The sequence below is a fragment of the Rattus norvegicus genome, chromosome 4, assembly GCF_036323735.1.
Source record: "Rattus norvegicus strain BN/NHsdMcwi chromosome 4, GRCr8, whole genome shotgun sequence".
NCBI classification, from domain to species: Eukaryota; Metazoa; Chordata; class Mammalia; order Rodentia; family Muridae; genus Rattus; species Rattus norvegicus.
In genome coordinates, this window is record NC_086022.1 from 177513212 (window position 1) to 177535594 (window position 22383).

The following is a 22383-nucleotide window of genomic DNA, read 5'->3' on the forward strand; positions in this document are numbered from 1 at the left end:
TACCGCGAGCGCGATCTCAGCAGCCCTTTAACTCAGTGCTTCTTTGTGGCAAGGACCTTCCCCTAATGAATAAAGATTTCAGGGGGCCAATCACTGGGCGAAGAGTAGGTGGGACTTCCAGGTGGTGGGGGCGGGGTGGTGAGGAGAGAAGAGACTTGTGGCTTTTTGGACGGAGAGAGAGCTTGGAATATAAGATATAAAGAGCTAGAGGATCCAGGATCCCCTCCTGGAGGACTTAATTTAGGATGTTAGTAGTTGGGCCCAGTGATTGAGTTACCTGTTGATTCTAAACTAAGTTTGTGTGGTGTTTCCTTCTGGAAACTCAACTGAGTTCCAGAGAAAGGTAAGGTGTTGAGGTGCCCCAGCCGGCCACAAAATTTGATGTGTGTGGCTGGCCTGGCAACAACCTGCCATGGGAACTTAGTCGGGTGGAGAGATTTTAGAGCAAAGGGTCAGAGTCTGCCAAGATGGGAACAACCCCAAATCCCCCCACCCCCCCCACCTCCCCACCCCACCCTGCCTCACCCCTCCTGCCCGCCCCCTCCCCCATCCCCCTGCCCGGCATAGTGTGGGACACGGGGCTGCCCATTTTTTATTTACCACAACACTTCTAAAGCAGTGTTCTTCACAAGCAGCAGGACATTCACCCATAGGAAAAGTAAAACAGGGTAGGCATGGAAGGTACAAAGCACAGAGGAGTTTGAGGGAAAGAGCAGATGTGCTTCAGAGAAATAAAAGGACTTCGGAAGCTGCATTGAAAAAAAAAAGCTATTTTATTCACAGGGTACATTTCCAAATATTCTGCAAGGAAGGGAGGTAGAGAAACTGAGACTTAGTTAAATCTCCTCACTGCCACACCACTCATGAACACACTAAAGAAAAGACATTTTCCCAGTGACCTCCCCTGGGCATATCACTGTCTCAGCCAACAGATAGGCACCAATTTTTTTCAAGTCACACCATGAAGAGTACCGATTAAACCTTTTTTTCTTACCTGCTACATTTTATATGAAATTCTTTTTTAAAAAAGAAAGAAAGAAAGGGAGAGAGAAATGAACAGCATTGGGTTAGCCCACACCTCCTGTCCATCAAATTTGGCTCTAATAGGAAGAAGCCACTGAAAACACATCAAAGGTGATTTCAATTTCACAGTCTGATCTAAAAAAAATTCTCTCCCAGAATTATTATATACCCGGATCAGTAGACTGTACTACATGAGAAAGAATATTTAAATTTCCTAACTTTACTCTTATCCAGCCTCTGAAAATTCACACTGATAAAACAGCTTGCATTTGTGTGGAATTGGAGTCTACAATACACAAGGAAAGAGGCCAAAGGTAAAAACATTTCCCCGATATTTTTGCAGATCAAACTGTGCCGCGTGGTAACTATAAGTCTAGTAGCATCATAGAATTTGTTAAAGATGAAGCAGGCTTTAACATATTGTGATGTGTGTCCTTTCTTCCCCCTCGTGTGGACGACCTCTGGGGCACTCTGGTAGCTATCAGTCATCCTCACTGTGGAGAGAGGGTCCGTCGGTGCTGAAGACAGAATGAAAAACAGCGATAGATTGGTCCCTTGCTTCCTTGCTTCCTTGCTTCCTTGCTTCCAAGGACACTGGAATTTTCCAGAAAATCGTTCTTAACTCTAGGAATATTTTCGCAGTTTTCACCTAAAAGACCTTAGAAAAATGTTCCTCAGTGCAGCAAAGGGTGTTACACACCATCATCAGACTTCTCCAAGGCCTACACACTACTGTAAAGGTCTATAAAATAGTTTGCTACATGTAAAGGGTCCTGGCTGATGATTAAGGTACGGGTTGGGCAGACATGGAGACACCTACGAAGCAACAAACGCTATGAAGGAACTGTGTAAGTGGGGAGCCGAGCCAGGAAAAGTTAAGGCACCCTCTGCCACTCCCCACTACCAAGTCAGTTACTTTTCTATATTCCGTGGGCAAAAAACAACACAAGAAGGGAAGAGGAGGAGGGGGTTAGGGGGAGAAGGGAAGGAGGAAGGGGGAGGGGTAGAGGGGGAAGGGGAAGGGGAGAGAGAGAGAGAGAGAGAGAGAGAGAGAGAGAGAGAGAGAGAGAGAGATTTCGATAGAACTAAAACATGAAGGATAATGAATCTAAGTTGCCATGGTCACTCTTGGGAATCATGGGGACAGGAAGTTGACACCAACTCTTGCTGTGCACATCATACGGTAACCACATCCAGTGGTCAACATTAAGGTGGTATTTCCCACCATTCTGATAGGAGAGCTAAATTATAACTCACCTTGAGAGTATGACTCAAAAGGCAGGTGACAGAGGGATATGTAGAGGTTCATGTCACCAAGCTCAGGTACCTAGGAGGGCACTGCCTGGAGAAGACAGGAACCTGGGGGTCTCCAAGACTGCTAAGATGGGAAGATGGGTGCCACCTCTGAGTCTTCTCCCTACTGTACCCAAGTCCACACCCAAGCTTCCTCTCTCATCTCTCGTCCTAACCCCAGTGACCACAAGGCCACACATCTCCTCTGTCTGCCTGGCTGTCTTCTGAGACCCCTCCCAATAGGTCCTTTCCATTGAGTTGGGGGCAGTCACTATTTTCTCTTAGTTTTCATTTTGGTTGAATCTTTTCTCTATTGCATTTTGTTTGTTTTTGTTTGTTTTACCAGACAGAGAAATCCAGAATTCTCTGAATCCAGTCTTCTCCGCGTCAGACTAAGTCAACGTCTCTTGGTGTTTCTTGTCATTACATGAGAAACACACATTTGAAAGCAACGGATACCCAGAGCAGCTTTAATAACTCAGAGGCCGGAAGAAGCAGGATCAATGGGTTTGGATATAACGCCATAAACTCTTGGTCAACTTTGTCATTGACTGAGTCACAACAGCTTCAACTAAAAAGCAAAACCAGGAACAGAGAGACTGACAGTCAAGATAAACGAGAGACCATAAAGTGTAATTCCTCTTTTGTGCTCTCACAAGTGAGAGTCAAGGGCTTTGGCTGTTATTCAAATGCTCATGCCATTATAACACTTCTCTGTGTTATTCCTTCTTCTGTGCTAAAGGCAGAAGAAACTACAAACGCTAGCAACAGAGAGAACCCAAACAAGGAAGCAGAAGCGTATCCCACCCTTGTTGTAATGAGCGAGCTTAGATAGTTGGAATAACCTTTCCATCCGTGTGCACGCGACAATCATTTATCTCTGGGATATGTGTGTGAAAATGTCAAATGACATGTTAAGGCTGAGAATAAGGCAGATGCTAGTTACTATTACTATTCACGCATGTGTGTGTCTGTGTCTATGTGTGTGCCTGTGTCTGTGTCTGTGTATCTGAGTGTCTCTGTGGGTGTCTGTGTTTATGTATGTGTCTGTGTGTGTCTATGTGTGTGTATATGCGTGTCTGTGTGTCCGTGTATGTATGTGTGTCTGTGTGTGTCTCTCTGTGTCTGTGTGTGTGTGTGATGTCTACAGATATAAGACTCTCCCACTTACACGACAGGAGTTATATAGGGCTTAGACTAAATCTGTGGCCTCACATTTAGGAATTTGTAGACATATTCTGGACTTCAGAACTCCACGCTTTCAAAGACACAGCACAGAAACTACAGGGTATTTTCTCCATAGATTCAGGGACTCAGAAAGTCCATCCATGTACACAGAGAAAAGAACTCTGTTCCTCATGATCACATGCAGGGCCACAACTGTGTCAAGGTGACCAGACTCTGCCGCAGGGCACACAAATTAGCAAGTGCAAGCTTAGGCAAAATCAAAGCACAGTATGTTTGGTGATTCAAAATTTTAAATTCTCAGCATTCTTTTCGTGCTGAAACCCCTGTAGTCACAAGGCTGCTAACTCGTCCCTCAGTGGAATCCCACTACTGTGATAGGACAGAGAACAGAGATAGGCGGTAGTGGAGGCTGTGAGCTCAACTCTCCACGAAAGCCAGCTCCCATGTTGGATAAGGATAGGTGGTCATGGGCTGGCAAGAACAAAGGAATAGAGCCTTCTGACCCCTTGGATGCTGAGAGCTTGGGTACTATGGTCACCTCTGTTTTTACCTTGCCTCTTCCTCTCCTGAGCACACAACAGAATTAAGTTTCCAAAAGTTCTAAGGGCATTTACCGCTGACCTCACAAGACCCAGCAACCTGGGATGCAGGTGCTGTAACATTGTTAACTTGCTTCCTCCCCTGATACGGGCTGCCTGGAGTTCACACAGTATCCGAGGGCGGACTTCTGACCACTCTGGGTGGGAAAGACACACAACAGCATCCTCAGGCTTTGTTCCTCCAGACTTGCCCTTTCCCGTGATCTCTGGACTTTTGATCTTACCTGGTTCTGGTGGGGAAGCACCTATAACACAGCAGTGTACTTCATAAGGTAAAAAACCATTCAGTGGACTTGTGACTGATTTTCTCATTAGATCCTTCCTCACAAGGATTTGCCAGTGGAAAAATCCACAAACTTGGTATTTTTAAACATAAAAAAAAAATAAATAAAACTATAGATGTCTGGCTTCCCAGCAAAGAAGCACAAAGGATATTCATTACCTGAACATCTGCCATTTTAGATAATTAATTCTCTACCTTTATTAAGATTTATTTATTTATTGTGTATATGTTGCCGCTTGCACTCCGTGTCCATGGAGATAAGAAGAGGACACCAGATGCCCTGGAACTGGAATAAAAGGCAGCTGCTGTGTGTGGGTAAGTGTGCATCAGAACCTGAACTCAGGACCTCTGCAACGGCACTCAGCGCTCGAGGACTGAGAGTCTCTGCTCCCCCCACCCCTTGTCAGAGTCATAAACAGGAACAATGTGGTTAGGGCACACAATTATTTTTATATACTTTTGGCAAAGCACTTTACAGAGAGCGCGTGCTTCTAAGAGTCATCTTCTGAGAAAAGCTCTTTCATGAAAGCTTTCTAGTGGGATGACTTGCTCCTCACCTGAGTTAATTTGACTGAAGTGTGATTAAAGTCAAACAGCAGCCACCCTCACTCAGGAGCCTGGGAACCAACAAATTCTCACGTTGCAGTTGACTGAATATGTGAATTCCTGTTTGAGCATTCATTCGCAGCCTCTGCGCCCTCTCTTCTTCCTCCATGAAGCAATCTTAATTTTGTCTGTCTCCCTCACACGCACATATGTACAAACACACACACACACACACACACACACACACACACACACACACACACACACACAGCATTGACCTAATTAGTGGTAGGGAGGGATCTCGTCTCTTGACAGAAGCAATGAAATTCATTAAATGGTTTCTATTAAATATTTCTATCATAACCCAAATCCCATCTGAGCTGAAACAGTGAAATCCATTAAATAATGGACCAGAATTTCAATAAGCAGAATTGAATAATACCCAGTCTCTTAAGAGTAATATAGTACCCTAGTGTGTTCTAAAGGATGGTTTTGGAGAGAGGTTTCTACTTAGGAACACATATTTTACTAAAATTAATGCTAAACAGACCTCCCACACACACACTCACACATACACACTCACACACACACACACACACACACACACACACACACACACACCCCTACCTCTTGCTTAGCTACATCATCTAACCAGACACACATACAGTTACATATGACACACCAGTGAATTGCCACTGTAAAATAGTGAAAGGCCACAGCAATGCTGTTCAACAACACAGCAGGAGCAGTCAGACTTTCCTTTTGGCCTAACTCAGGGTTCGTCAACCTTCACACAACTAACACTTCACTGAGTCATTCTCTGTGGCAAGTGGCTGACCTGTGACTACTGAACCACCATCCATAGCTACCCCCTGCTGCAAGTGGCCAACACTCTTGGTCATAACAAGTTAAAGTGTCTTCAGGGTCCTGCTGGCACCTGAGGGGGAAGTGTAGTCTGCATGGGTGAAAAGCACAGACGTGTTGGCCATATCTGTTCTGCAATTCAAAGGCCATAGAGAGTAGCTTTAAAATTGTACAGACACACAAATCTATTACCTGGACCTGTTCCAGGGATAGCATGGAGAGCCAAAACTCCCAGAGAGCATTCTCAGTGACGCGAGTGTTTATGAGTTTCTTATTTAGATCTTGACCAAATATTGCATTCATCTGAATGCACATTTAAGTAATCTTGGTATGTGCTGTTTTCTTAGCCCTTTTACACTTTTAATGAAGTTTACTAGTGAGCATGCATTCTTTCTTAGATAATCATTAAATACCAGTAGCTCAAAACAGGGGTTGTAGTCCGGGTGGCCCAGAGATGACTAACACAGGTCATGCTTCCTTCTGGATGTCCTGATGCTGTCACGCAAGATGGAAACACTAAGCCAGCTCTGCCCAGCGGCGAGCTTCCCGAACATCAGCACGACCTGTGAGGCCACCCAGTCTCCTCAGTTCAAATGCTATTTGTATAGGACGTCACATGTCACTATGCTCAACACAGGGTCCATTCATGGAATTTGGGGACAGAGGGAGGCAGTACGAGTAAGAGAGGAGTTCTCATTCTGATTGTATTTAAGGTAAGCCTTGCACCCCGTGCTGGCATGCAAACTGACACCAACTGCAAGCCAGGTTGACCTATGTCAACAAGGAAGGGATTTCATACTCTGTCTCTGTGGCTCTCCAATACTGGTTACAGACTCCAGGCCATGCACACTCAGTACTGACGGTGATCTTGGATTACTTTGTAGAGAGTGTCAGAGTGTATGTGTCTCTATTCATGTGTGTATACATATATATATATATGTATATAAGATAACTCATGCAGGATATACATATATATGAATATATGTATACACATATATGTCTATGTACAGACATACATGTATACACACATGAGTTATCTTGAAAGGAAATATTAATGTTAGAGAGGAAAAGGCCCTGCCTTCTTGTCTGTCTATCTTATAGACCAAGCTGTCACTCTCTGTGAGGAAGACACTTTCGCTACTTTACAAGTAAACAATGTAATTGCATGTCCACTGACTCTGTGAAAATAACAGGGTTGATGGGCTGATGTAATGGGGACCTAAAATTGAGTTTCTCTCCCAACTTTTGATGTGAGGAAGGAGCAGCTCTCGTGGCCTAGACAATGAATCAACACCGTCTAAACTCAACGGAGCTTCATGCTAAGTAAGACTTAACCAAAAGGAGGCAAGAAGCGATTCTTATTTAAAAACCACACTAGTGGAGGGGACTAGAGTCATCCTAGACTTGTTTTAATGAATCACAATAATCAGCAGGAAGGGTTCTGAAAGTCTATACCATCACCTGCCCACAGCCCTAAACAGAGCAAAAAAAAAAAAATCAATAATATTTTTTTTAAAACCTATAGTTCTAATGTCAGTCTCAATAAGACAGGTCTTTAAAATGTTTATGACGCCAGTGTATATTGACAGTCAGCAATACCCCAGCATCTCCCGCATCCCCAGCATCTCCCGCACCCCCAGCATCTCCTGCACCCCCAGCATCTCCTGCATCCCCAGCATCTCCCGCATCCCCAGCATCTCTCGCATGCTGCCATGGTGAAACCCATCGGCCTCAGCAGCTACAGTTCCTCTGGTCTTCCTCACACACATGTGTTCTGCCAGCATCGCCTCCTTGGGATCTTCCCACTTGCAAATCCACAACACTCTATAAAAACACTCCCCGGAACACTTGATTTCTTATTGGTCCCCAAGCCAACATCAGAAGCAGTTTTGCTTGGGTTTTTGTTCGTTTCCTATCACGCCAATCCATGACACACTTTGGCAGCTCCTTTTGAAAGTCACATAAAAAAAATCTAGCAAAAAAATACCCCCATCCAGTCTTTTCCTCTTCTGCAGTCCCTAGGAAGTGGGCTGTGGCGGCGACGGCTCCTCACATGGGTCCAGTTGCATCCTCAGTGCACCCATTTTATGAAGATACCAGAGTTGAAGAAACTCCTCGGGCATGGCATGGAAGCCTGAGAAGGGCAAGACGTTGTCATAGTAATGGTGGCTGATAGGTTCCCCTTGCATGTTCACGGAGAAGGGCCAGAAGCCGTAGATGGACACCTCCTCACAAAGGCCCAAGGCTGCACTCACCAAAAAGAGTCCTGTAGACAGGCGCTTGGCATGGATCCCCCTACCCTTCCAGAACTTTCCAATGTTTCGAAGAAAGTTGGGGTTAGCAAAAAGCACTGTTTGATTGGCTCCAGCGTCTTTCAGGGTGTAGTACACACGGAGAGACGGCTCTGTTCCCGTCTTCATAGAAAAGGCAGGCATGTATATGTAACTGTGGTTATAGATCTTCATGTTGTCCACAAACTTCTTTCTGGACCACAGCAGGTTTTCAAATCTATGGGAAATGAAAGGCTCAAATTAAACCTCAGACACACAGACATACCAAAGCCCGCTCACCCAGGCCTGGGAAAGCTCAGGTCATCAAACAGAACACGTGAAAAACACTTCACTTCAAACCTCTCTTCAAATACCCCATCTCATCCAACACTCCTACCTTGAACTCATCGACATTCCTTAATGAAGCTCTCCTAGACTAAGAGCAACTGTTCGTTTTGTTCTCTCCTAGAATGTAAAATAATTTAACATTTGTGAATTCATATAGATTGGAGGCTGGGGTGGTGGGGGCGGCAGCAAAAGCCACACGTGTGGTGTGGCAGAAACATACAACGGGTTACTTCCTCTAAGCATTAAAAAGAATTACTTGTAAGTCAACTTTCCATCAAAACGCCATGTTCTAGGAACGCTTAGTTTTCCAATGTTGTAACTTTAAGACTACACATAGGGCATGTTGCACTCGTAGACAGGCCTGAGAACCGGTCTTTTCCTCCAGGCAGTACTGCGTGATGACATCATCCCACAGTGACGCATGCTCAAAGCCCGGGGGTCTCTGCGATCTGAAGTAGGAGGGGAACAGCCCCTTCCCAGCCTCTTCATGCCTGCTCTGGAACATGTAACCTCAATCTGAGAGGATCATGGACATGCAGTCCCACAGGATAGCACCTAGAGTTCTTCTCCATGCTAATGAGGTATCTAGATAGCCTTAGCCAATGACCTTCCCTTCCTGGATATTCTCACGCCCTTTCCCAGGAGGTTATATAATCCCTTGTTCACACTGAATAAAATGCATGTGCCCACATCCACTCCCAACAAAGCAATATGAACAAGCAAGGATCATCTCAGGGAGCTGCTGCTTTGAAGATCACTGTGGAGAAGTCCTTCTCCTAAAAGAGCCATGCCTTAGACTCCCAAAGAAGGCGCTTCTCATTTCTCGCTCTTCTGCTACTCGGCACTGGTTCCCCATCGGACCAGTTTCCGCTCCTCTTGGGCTCCAATTTCCCCTTCCTGCCTAGCGTGCAGACTCCCAGACGATAAACAGGGACCACAGAGCTCCACCCCAGTCTTCCCCTCCAGACAGTACAACGGAGGTGCCAGGGTACCCAGAGAAGAAACCAGGAACCACAGCGTTCGTTCCAGATCTCGCTTTCCCTTTCAGGTCGGGCATGGAGTGGTGCCTGATGCCCCAAAGTGAAACACGGGCTGTGGGCTCTCTGGTCTGAACTTTGCCTTGCCTTTTCTAGCCAGTGTGCTGGCAGTGCCTGGGCACCGCAGACAGAGAGGCAGAACGCCGTACCACAACCACACAGGAAAAGAATGTTTTGTTACCGTTGTAACCACATGCAGACAGCTACCCCATATCCCTTTCTGGAGAATTCTACTACCCTCTGATCATCCGTGGCTGCCTGCACAAAGAATTTCTGATTCAAATGGAAGCAACTGAAAAGTATGGACTGCCACCTAAGTGCCAGGAGAGAAATGCCATTATTGCTTGTTTGTGGCTTCACTTAACGTTTTACTAATCTTGCTTGTATACGTGAGTTTGGGCATATTATGTATTGTAGGGGTCAGAGGGCAACCTTAGGTGTCAGTCATGACCTCCCACGTTGTTGTTGAGACAAGGTTTCTGGGTTTTGTTTGCAGCTGTGTAAACCAAGCTGGCTGCCCCCCAAAGCTTCCCGGTTGCTCTTGTCTCTCATCCCACCGTGGGAGCTCTGAGATCACGAATGCCTGCTTTACGTGGGTTCCAGAAATGTGACCTCTGACCCTCATACTTAAACTGCATCTCCCACCAAGCCATGTCCTCACACTAATGCCTAATTTTTTTAACTCAAGAAATCCAAGTTCCGTTAAGGAAAACAGAAGTGTAACAAACACAACATAACGTGCCCCAAGTTCCATGCTTGATACAGCTGCCGTCTATCGGCATGAAGGACCGTAGAATGCAGGAGAAAACAAACAACAACAGAGACAAATAAGTTGTGCCTGGAAAGAGAGTGAGGTGGGAGAAAGCTAAGGAACGGATAACACTTCAAGAGCTCTTGCTAAAGGAACAGATGTGCATGAAGCTACAAGGTCATGGATAAGTGCAGGGAATGCCACGAAAATTAGGAAGGCTTGCTGGTCCTGGGACATGGAGATGGGGCTGGGCCAGACAGTGGCTGGAGATAAGGCATGCTGTAAAATACCTCCCCTATCCCTAACATTCTGCTCTCACTGTCACCCTTCGGTGAGGGCCCTTCATGCTACAGTGGCTGCCCACAGCTTGTATCAGTGTCAGGTGGCGAAGGAAGGTTGAGGAGATAAGTTTAGGAAGTAAGGGGCTGGCAGCTGGGAGGCCAGATAAGAGGCTGCTGATATAGCACAAATAAAAATGAAGAGGAGAAAGGGGGAAATGGGAGGGGGGATGGGAAGTAGGGGGAGGAGGGAGGGGAGGGAGAGAGGGGAGGAAAGAAAGGAAGGGGAGGGGAGGGAGGGAGGGGAAGGAAAGCAGGAGAGAGAGAGGGGAGGGAGGGAAGAGGAGGAGAGGGGAGATGGGAGAGAGAGAGGGAGGGAAAGAGGTGTAAGGAGGGAAGTGGGCAGAGGCAGGAAATGAACCAGTACAGTAAGACTTGAGGTTAGTCGTCCTGGTTCATGTTCTCCACAGGGAGAGCAGCAACAGCCAGGAGCAGAATGGAGCCAGACGCAGCAGAGGCAAAGCCTGTTGTGGATGCGCGAGACTCACCGTGACTACCCGGATTCCAAGCAATGAGGCAGTCACGGCTCAAGACTCTGTCAAGAGAAAGGAAGGTGGCTTCTTAAGCTCAGAAGGATGGCCTCCCAGACTACCTGCATGCCCTTGACCCAGAAGCCACACAGCCAATCCCCCAGGGCACCCACCAAAGGAAAAATGACAATTGTGTCTCCAGGAGAAGTCATTTCCTAGAGCAGTGGTTCTCAACCTTCCTGATGAAGCAACCTTTTACAGTTCCTCAGGCTATGGCGACCCCAACTACAAAATTATTTTGGTGTTACTTCATAACTACAACTTGTAGATATGTGGCTGCCAAAGGGGTCGGGACCCACAGGCTGAGAACCATTGCCCTAGGAAGCTAAGGAACATAGTTAACCATTTTCTAGACTGGTACCAACATCTCTCTCATGAATTCCCAAGTTGGACGTAGGTTCTGTTCAGCAACTCAATCCTTTCTACTCCTTCCCACCCACATCTTTTGCTCTTCCTAAATTCCAAAATGCCTTCCCAACAATGTAGAAACACCACACAGATGACCTAACTGAACTGTCCTGTGCTTTGACTAGAATAACCTACAGACTTCACTGATACCCCATGGCCTGGAATTCTGGTCAGTCCACCATGGGACATTTGTATCCGTCACTCCCTGGGTCTGGGAGAGACACTCACTTAGAAGATGCAACGATTAATTGTTGTTCCAATTTGAATGGCTTTATTATATTCACCATGGAAACACACTTCTGTGAGTATCTATGAAGGTATTTCTAGAAAGGTTCTTGAAAGGAGGGAAGACTCGCCCTGAATGTGAGCAACACTAGTCCTTGGGCTGAGGCCAATGACTGAAGAGAGGAAGGAAAGCCAGGTGAACCCCAGCATTCATCTCTCTGTTTCCTAACTGCACACGTGGTACAATCGGCCACCCCTGCTCCTGCTGCCAAGCCTGTCCCTTGGGGAAGGACAAATACTTCCCTAAGCTGCCAGGTGTTTCTCACAGCAATGAGAAAGACACTGTTTTAGTCAGGGTTTCTATTCCTGTACAAACATCATGACCAAGAAGCAAGCTGGGGAGGAAAGGGTTTATTCAGCTCACACTTCCACATTGCTGTTCATCACCAAAGGAAGTCAGGACTGGAACTCAAGCAGGTCAGGAAGCAGGAGCTGATGCAGAGGCCATGGAGGGATGTTTCTTACTGGCTTGCTTCCCCTGGCTTGCTCAGCTTTCTTTCTAACAGAACCCAGGACCACCAGCCCAGGGATGGCAGCACCCACAATGGGCTGGGTCCTTCCTACTTGATCACTAGTTGAGAAAATGCCTTACAGCTGGGTCTCATGGAGGCATTGCCTCAATGGAGGCTCCTTTTCCTGTGATAACTCCAGCTTGGGTCAAGTTGACACACAAAACCAGCCAGTACAGTGTGGACCCCCTGAAGCTGGAGTTCTAGGCAGTCGTGTGACCGTGTGAGCAGTCTCCACCAGTCCTTCAGCACCTCTGCCTCCCTAACTGCATCCTTCTCTGCTTTGCCCCTCACGACCAGCTTCATACCTCTTCCCAAATGTTCATACTCTGAGGTGGACTATATCACCTCTAGGGAACCACTTCCTCCGGCTTCTAGACCCGGGAACTGGCCTCCTTTCCCCAGCTTCCCTGACTAGTAGTCGCAGTTCAGAAATGTGTTCATTCCAAGTATGCCATGTTGTCTTGGTGTGTGTGAACATGCCATGAAATGATTATTCCGATAGGCTGGAATTGGATTCTAAAAATTCTTCTTGATATAGCCACCCTGTGAGCTACATGCTACCTCTTGTCTGCCATCAGTGCCCTGGGACAGTTATTCTCCTTCCTTATTTGCCTTCAGCCCTCCGATTACTATACAGAGTCCCCCGTTCCCCAGAGGAGCCAATCATCTCTCCCCACAGTGGGCCACACTGTCACAGGGAACCATGGGAAATGCCCAGAACACAAAGAGCATCTGGTTTTACTATCTCCACGTTTTCCAGTTTAGAAGTGACTGCCATTTCTTTGAGTTTTTAACATTGAAAACGAGCACCATTTTGAATTTACTATACTCATATTTTTCTTGAGAGCTTGTTTGGAGGTTCTAGCAGGGGAGCGCAGCTACTCGTATACCCTTGACCGAAGACCGGTCCTCCTCTATTCAGGGAAGGTCGTCCTCTTCGACCGAGCGCGCAGCTTCTGGAGGGTCGCACATGGAGCGGTGAGGGAGGAAGGGGACATCCGCCTAGCCAGCCAGATCAGCCTAATCAACCCTGGCGATCAATGGGGTGACAGATGTCGCAGCCAGATCGCCCTCACATCCTACTCTTATTTTTCTTCACGCTATCTGTATATTATATTTTGAGATATTTTTTACTTAGCCCACTATTTAAGTAATAACATTAATTAAGAAGTCAGTTCGGAGCCAGTGAGATGGTTTGGCAGAAACAGGTGCCACTGCCAAGGATAACAACGTGATTCCAAATCACGGAGTTCAAATGACACGAGGACAGAACCGCCTCCCGCAAGTTGTCCTCTGGACTCTGCAGTTGTGCTGTGGCACATTCACAGACAGATACACACACAGAAACACAAAGTGGGTAATAAAAAATACTTTTAAAGCAGAATTCAACTCTGTAATTGTTCGCAGTCTAGCTGGTATAGTTCCTATTTACTGATCAATAGCTTAACAGTGCTGGTTTTGAATTTTGCTAACTCATTATAAAGTCCTACGGGTGACCACAGAGGAGTGGCATCAGCTGCTTTCTGCCCCTCAGCTGGGCCCTAGCCTTTGTGTGCACAAGCACTCACTTACCGTACACGCCTAGAGTCACTCGTCCATTCGATGCCCCAGTGACATTCTACAGACTTGTGAAGACCCCACCCAACCTTTACAACGAACCCCTTCACCTCACTTAGCCTTTTAATGGTATTCTAAAGCTGCTGCAGTGGCTGAAGCCCACCCGGCACTGAGCGATCTGAAGGAGGGGGAATATCATGGTTTGCCTACTAACCTAAGCTGCATAGTAAAGTCCAGGCCATGCTGAGCTACAGAATGGAAGACTGCTTCCCGGAAAACACAACACACAGCAGGTAGGACACACAGCAGGTAGGACTGCTAAGTGGTATAGGCAAGTTGAAGCTGCAACCTGACTTCAATCCTGGAAACCACAGGGTGGAAGGAGAGATTTGACTGTGGTGCACAAGTGCCTACCTTCATGCGCATGCACAACAGACAGATACATAAACAAAGAACAAAGTAACAATGATTACACTAGGAATAGTAAAAGTATTGACTTTCTCAGTAAGAGTCAGTGTATCCTTTAAGGCTGGAGATGAGCCATCCGTCTATCCCACCCTCTACCCCTTCTAATCTACCTCAGAAGAGCTGAGTGTCAATCCTAAAATTAAATGGAGCAGCCTGTATACTAAAATTAAATAAAGAAAAAACACAATAAAGTTTTGCCCATGCCTGTAATCTGAGTGTTCAAGGCTGAGGAAGGAGGGTTGGTTGCATTTGAGGCCAGCTGGGGCTACCCAGAGAATTCCAGGCCATCCTGGGCTACACCTCCAGACCTTGTTTCAAAAGCAAAGCAAAACTTTAAAACAAGGAAAAATAAGTCTTTATTTAATGAATACACTGAGATACTTAACAAATGAATTTATGCCTTACAGGAAAACTCCAACATAATTTCTAGAGGAGCAAAATGTTACTTTTCTCTTACTTTGTCTATATTAGAAATATAGATAAAACAGTAGAAAAGCAAAAGAAAACCTGTGGACTTAGACTCTCATCAGATACTAACGAATACTAACGAAATTGCTGATGCCAAGGAGTGAAACGCTATCACCAAGAAACGTAGGACAGTGGCCATAAAAGGGAATTAGCTCTAAAAATATTTACAGCAAAGCTGACAAGTGGCTGGACACTGGTGGGACTTAGAGTCAAAAGCACTGGTCCAGAATATACTACTCCAAGTCTCCATTAATGAGACTATTAAACTACTTGGTTAACAGGTTGCTGGTTATTAAACGTTGCTGGGATTATGAATTGAGAAAGATCAAGAACCAGAAAGGCTTTATTTCTCTCTCCCCTCAGCAAATCTTCAGAAAGAAGATAAACGATTGTTTTTCAAAAGTCCATATCCACAGTGAAAGCAAGAAAGGAAGCAGACTTTTGGGGACCCCTTCCATGGGTTGCTAGGCTTTGGGGAAACTCCTTCCATAAAAATTGTCCACAGAAAACAAAACAAGACAGAAATCCCATAGAAAAACCAAAGCAAGAAGCAACTTGCAGAGTAGAAAAGGTAGCAGTGTCCTGTGCCCACAGTCAGGAGACACTGTGGAAGAGGGCACCCCAAACAGTCAGCAAGGTTGTCAGTGTGACTGTGAGGCCCTAGGGGCACACAAGTGGGTCAGACCCAAAAGCCAGGCTCTGTCTGTTATAGGTGCATGGGTGAAGAAGATGTAGTAGGTTCAGGCAGATGTGTGCTCAGCCCCAGGGAAACTGGCAGCATTCTGTGCACACAGCCTCCACAGCCAGACTCACATCGCCCAGAGGAATGATGGCATGTACCTTCACCAGCACCAAGAACAAAGATCTGCATGTGACTGCACATGATGACTCCTGGAAGCCACCCAGGAGAAACCTAGAGTGTCACAGTCGCAACTTCAGCCAAGGCCACCTTTAACAGGGCCTGGCATAAGAACAGAGGGTCAGTACCTCAGAGCACTGAGGGACAACCTGGAACTCAGAAACAGAAGGAACCAAGGTCATTAGAAGCTCAGAAAGAAATGCTCTGCAGTCTATATTAGTCTGTTATAATATTAGGGTGCTATAAAGGGGGGGTTATTTAGGTAATAAGAATCATTGGCAGTTAAAAAATACAGACACATGGGTTCTGGCAAAAGGATTCTCTAGGCAAAAGCTGCATGGTAGCCTTGAAAGCCATCCATCAGATGGTGATGAGCAAAAGTCTGAGACTCCAGGATGGTTGTCTCAACATCCATGATTTCCCTAACAGGCCAAAAGCTGTGGTAGTCGCAAGGGAGTTGCTAGGTCTCCCACAGGAATGTAGCATAGACCGGTGCTGCACAGAGGGGCTCTGTAAGACTCTGAAAAAACTTACAAGTTAAGTGGAATGGAAAATACTATGACAGGCTCTTTGCCTGGCGAGCTGCGTGATTGTAGCCAGCAGTGCAGGCATGACTTGAACAGGGAACTTGGCAAAGCACAGTGTGCAGGACAGGCCTGCAGCGAGGGCCATGAGAAGAGAGATCAATCTTTATTTTCCCACAAGAAATCAATAGATACATTAGAAATTTTTAAACTGTAATTAAGCATGCTGCTTTCAAACCAAAGAAGAAAAAAAAAGGTCAGCCAAAGACACTGGGAAAAAATATTGATTTTTTTTTGAAAGATGACTTGAGGGCGTAGGGAGGGCTGAGGGGGGATGGCTGCTTTTCTTTTAAAGCCTTATTGTTCTTTCAGATTGTTAAAAACTGTGGGCGTGCATTATTCTTATAAAACAGAACATTTAATTTTAAGATCCTGAAAACTTTATAAAGTAATGTATTGATCAAATTCAGAAGACCAAGAAAATGTTATGTCACCAAAAAGATAATAAGTATGTATGCATGTATGTATACATGTGTGCATACATGTATATATGCACGTATGTATAGTTGCTTGATTGTATTATACACATTTATGCATGTGTATATATATGAAGGTATAATGTGTGTATGCATATATGCATGTGTGTATGTATACATGCATGCATGTATGTGTATGCGTATGTATGTTTGTATGTATACATGTATGCATGTGTGTACTATACATGTAAATATGCATGTAAATGCTTACATGTAGGAATGTATATATGTACATGTATATGTGTATATGTGTATATGTGTGTATGTATGCATCCATGTATGTGTGTACATGTATGTGTGTATGTACATGTATGTACGTATATGCACACACATATAAAACCACATATTAAAAATTCACAGGTCTACAAAGTAAGTCTTCAGTTTAAAAATATACATTTTTAAAATATAGTGTAGGAGCTTCTAAAAGTGCCTGCGTATTTTGTCAGAAAAGAGAAATCGGTATTATGAAATGACTGCTATACAGGCCACACTGGCATCAAAATGTATTAAATTAAGAACTCAACAACATAAAGACAGACACATAAAGACAGTGTGTACAGCAAAGCCAACTGAAATATTTACTGGAGCCAGCAGAGATGTGAGCAAGACCATCTTACTACACAGTGGTCATGGGGGACTTTTGTAACAAATATACTAATAAAATATTTAAATTATTATTTTAACACAGCCCCAAACAACCTGAGACAAACTAACAAATATGCGATATTTCACAGAGACATTAAAATGGATAGTATTTCTAATTCTTTTTTTAATTTTATTGCTTTTATTAGGTATATTTCTTTATTTACATTTCAAATGTCATTCCCTTTCCTGGTTTCCTGTCCGTAAGACCTCCATCCACCCCTTTGCCCCTGCAACATTCCCCTACACTGGGGGGTCCAGCCTTGGCAGGACCAAGGGCTTCCCCTCCCATTGGTGCCCAACAAGGCTATTCTCTGCTACATATGCAGTTTGAGCCCAGGGTCAGTCCATGTATAGTCTTTGGGTAGTGGTTTAGTCCCTGGAAGCTGTGGTTGGTTGGCATTGTTGTTCTTATGGGGTCTCAAGCTCCTTCAACTCTTTCAATACTTCCTCTAACTCCCCCCAAGGGGGTCCTGTTCTCAGTTTGGTGGTTTGCTGCTAGCATTGACCTCTGTATTGGACAAGCTCTAGGTGTGTCTCTTAGGAGATCTACATCCGGTTCCTGTCGGCCTGCACTTCTTTGCTTCATCCATCTTATCTAGTTTGGTGGCTGTATATGTATGGGCCACATGTGGGGCCGGCTCTGAATGGCTGTTCTTTCAGTCTCTGCTCTAAACTTTACCTCCAAATCCCCTCTTATGGATATTTTTGTTCCCATTTTAAAGAAAGAGTGGGAGCATCCGCATTTTGGTCATGCTTCTTCTTGAGCTTCCTGTGGTCTACGGATTGAAAGTTTTCCCCACATACACGTGCAAACTCAACATAGTCTCAACTGAAATGGCATTATTATTTTAAAGTAAAACTTGAGACGAGTCTGCATCTCGCTGGAAAGGTGTGAACTAAATTAGAGCGTGTTTTCAGGACCACACTCAGTGAAGGAGTGGTGGAGAGGGTAGGGCGGGACTGGGGGAGAGGCGGCTCCCAGTGCCAAAGGTATGTAGAACCACAGTAACTCAGGAGGCCCCAGACACAGGGTACAACACCCCACACTTGAGGACTCTGCATCTGATTGATGACGTTTCAAACCAGTGTTCGAGAGACTGTACGCTGTACCACGGTCACCAGGTAATCAACAGTCAGAACTAAGATAAATGTTTGCCTGCCATTCAGAAAAATTAACTTCAGACAGAACAAGGGTACCTACATTCAAACACAAGGGACGTCTGTAGTCCTGGTGACATCAAAAGCTCTACACCATAACAGCAAAATCTGTTAAGCAAAGGACTGACAGCACAATTGCTTCCAAAACAGTCTTGTGGGTGGGGCACAGTGGTGTGCACACCTTTACCCCCAGTACTTGGGAGGCAGAGAGAGACGGGTAGATCTCTGAGTTCTAAACCAGCCTGGATTCTTATTTGTAACATTAGCGATGATCTGGGGTAAAAAGTGACACAATTAAATTACAGAAATAGTCTCAAATTTCCACTTAGGTGGCTGGGAAGATGGTTCAGTGGGTGAGAATACTTGCTGCACATGGGTGAGGGGTGAGGGCCTGAGTTTGGATTCCCAGCACGCATGTAACATGCCAGGTGTGTTCTCACATACCAGGGACCCCAGTTTCATTCAATACAGAATGAATGAAAAAGACACCCAATGTCCTCCCCTATCCCCTGTGCAAGCACAAGCACACACCTATGACCACCCAGGTGCGTATACCACCCAGGTGCAGATACCACACAGGTGCATATACCACACAGGTGCAGATACCACACAGGTGCAGATACCACACAGGTGCCTATACACACACATACCTGACACTCACACACCAAAGCGCTGGCTTAAGGCATGCTGTTTAAGCCTGCTGCAGCTTTGTGAAGGGTACCTGGATGGTGATTTTTCCTATGGAAAGTCACATCCCACTCTCCTGCTGACTGACATCTATTCACTTGTGACCTGAGCTTCAACCCTTACTTTCTCCAGGACCCCATGCACAACATCTTCTAAGTAGCCTTCACCGCTATCCGGGTCTACTTTCCGTTGACTCTCGTCCCCACGCTGTCACTTGCCCAAATCTTTTCTGATTGAAAACAAATTAGCACAAACAAATCTCCCTTCTGTGAAGTGATTAGAGTTTCATGACCGTGGGGAGTCAGAACGGTGCAGACTTAACGCCATCTTCTGTTCAGCCTAGCGTCAACTATTCCTGTGTCTGACTTAACATCTTTATAACTATTAAAACCTTTAAAACGCACTCTTAGCAGACCTCTCTGCCTCCACCAACACGAAAGCTAAAACTGTCATCAGATACTGTCTGAGACTTACCCGGGTCTTGCCGCTCTGTTTTATAAAACCTGCCTACCTGTGGTCCCCACGGAAGCATTTGGTGAATGAATGACTTAGGCTTTCCTTTGTTCTGTAGCTAATACAACCTCATGATCTCCTTTAACCTCTTCTGCAGCTGAACTCATCCTTGTGGGAAATCTGAATCCGTGTCCCCAGGCCACGGTTGCTCATATGCGCCTCGAGAATAAACTGTCTCTCTTCCCCTCTGAGGTGAGACGTGCGTTTTGTATACACCTAAATCGTACATCTCTAGGGCTGGGAATGGTGATCGAAGGGTTTCTCTTGAAGCAGGAAGAACCGTGTTTGATCCTCAGAGCCCATACAAATGCTGGAAGTGGTGGGGTGGGCTCCTGTGGAAACTCCTAGGCTGGAATCGTAGGTTGGTTACCATATCCACACAGCATTTATCCCATGTCTGCACAAAGCGTGATCAACCAACATCAACACTGGGCTTTCACATACATGTGCAACCACACATGTGTGTTCCCACACAAAAAAAAATACACACGCACATGCACATCCAACCCCAGGCATGAAAGTGGAAAAAGAGCAGGGGGCGTTCTTCAGTGACTTTTTATCAGCTTCAACAGAGTCCAAGTCATCCGGGTAGTTAAATCCTTCATGATGTAACCCCCGCCTACTCCTCCAGCTCTTCTTGTCACCAGCAGCAGCTGGCTGCCTTGGGTTGCCCCACCGGTCACTGAATCTGGCTTCTCTGGCTTCAGCAGGTACTCGCTGCTCCTTCTGCCTGCCCTAGCGGCTCCCACGATTCCTCAGGACTCATCATTCAGGTTAGGGTGTCTAACTTTACATCGTCTCATCACTGATCTCCTCTTAGTACTTGGTCCTGTGTGATCACCTTCACTTTCCTGTCTTCTTTACTGAATTGTTAATGTCCTTTCTTTACACCTGTGTCCTTTCAGCTCAGTACTGTACCTCTTTAGGGCAGGGATCTAGGAAGTACTTGTTGAATGACTAAGGTCAATGGCCGAAGTCAACGGCCAAGTACATTTGTGCCGTTACCACAACACGAATTTAAGTCACTTCAAGGCATGATACAAGCAAGCAAAAGTCTCCTCGATTTTCAGGAAAACCACTATAATGCAAGAGACGTTTGATTGTCCATCAAACACCATTTTCTATCACTGGTTTTTTTTCAAATTCTAACACATCCCCTGCCTGAAACCAGAAAGAGAGTAATTAGACACCAAAATGGCAGCGTTGCCTACAAGTCTCTCATCAGATGCTAGCTCATCTTTTTTGTAAACAAATTATGCTAATTTCTGGAAATACCAAGCCTTCTAAGAAATCACACAGGCAGCTTTAATCTCAGGAGCTGCCTAGAACATAGGAATCTCTTTTTCGAGAACGAAGGAAAATGGTTCTGGCTGTAAAGCACCCTTCTCTCTTTTGCAGTGCCTAGAACAACCGGCATGCTAATGTACCTGCTTGTGCACGTGAAGTAAAGCCATAATCAACCCGAAAAACTGACACCGATTCATTTTGAGGCCATACAGAAAGAGGTGTGCCCTAACCTGTGGAATGCCCACCATTTTTTTTTTAAAAAAAGACTTCTTAACTTTAATTTTACATGTATGAGTTTTCTGCCTGCGTGCGTACTACATGCGTGCCAGCGGCTGTGGGATGTCAGAGAAGGGAGTCAAATCCCCTGGAACTGGAGTTACAGATGGTTGCGAGCCATTGTGTTGATTCTGGGACTAAACCCAGGTCCTCCAGCAGCAGCAGCAGCAGCAGCAGCAGCAGCAGCAGCAGCAAGTGCTCTAACCACTGAGTCATCTCTTCAACCTGAATGCCACCCTTTAGGTAAAATGGATTATGACCCTGTTGACATAAAACAACGTGTGTGTGTGTGTGTGTGTGTGTGTGTGTGTGTGTGTGTGTGTGTGTGTTAATTCTGTCACATGTGCTTCTGCTTCTGCATGTTTCACATACCTGCTAGGTTCCATGTGATATCTGGTGAAGGAGAAAAGAGAAGCTACTTTGAGAAGACAGTATGTGTCGCTTCTACAGGGAAAGTGTAACATCACACCAGGCACTTCGTGTCTTCACATCCCACCGTTTCTTCTAATTAAGAGGGGATGAGGAAGCCCCTAATTAACAGGACCCTTGTGTGGACAAGGCAAGCTCCCACATACAGCATTCCAGGAAGGACACACTGCATATATCTGTCCTTTCCTCTTTCTTGGGACGAACGACCAATGCAGCATTTGAAAGACTCCTACAGAAATGTCTCCCCTGTGGAACTGAGGGAGAACTTAGGAAAGAATCCGTGTACTAAACAGGGCATAGCCGGCATGTCCTTTCAGACGAGGACTAGAGGGCCCAGGCCAGTAGTTGTTCAGATCCCGTTATTTCTGTAAGTCAAAATTCAAACCCGTGACTAATCTTACAGCCTTTCCAAGAATAGCCAGAAGCAACAGGGCAGAATGAACAGACAGTAAGAGAGAATGGTAAAGCAAGGTAATTCATGAGAAATTCATTTCAGAGCAGGAGGGATGGCTCAGCCGCCAAGAACAGCTGTTCCTCTTGAGAAGAATCTGGATTCAGTTCTCAGAATCCATGTTGGGAGCCTCACAACTACCTCACAACTGTCTGTAACTCCAGCACCAGGGAACTGGATGCTTTGTGCTGGCTTATGGAGAGAACGTGTATACACACACACACACACACACACACACACACACACACAC

The 22383-nt window shown here is 45.6% G+C and overlaps 1 protein-coding gene across 3 annotated transcripts in view; it reads right to left on the reverse strand.

Annotated features, from left to right (window-relative positions):
• Positions 1-754: 754 nt before the first annotated feature.
• St8sia1 (ST8 alpha-N-acetyl-neuraminide alpha-2,8-sialyltransferase 1) overlaps positions 755-22383 on the reverse strand; it is a 137588-nt gene continuing 115959 nt past the window's right edge. For 2 of the 3 annotated variants that reach the window (XM_039107103.2, XM_039107104.2), the window contains exon 4: positions 755-8304. In XM_039107103.2, coding sequence (XP_038963031.1) covers positions 7815-8304 — 490 coding nt within the window. In that variant the 3' untranslated portion in view covers positions 755-7814. The remainder of the gene's footprint in view (positions 8305-22383) is intronic. The other variant, NM_012813.3, reaches the window with a different exon arrangement.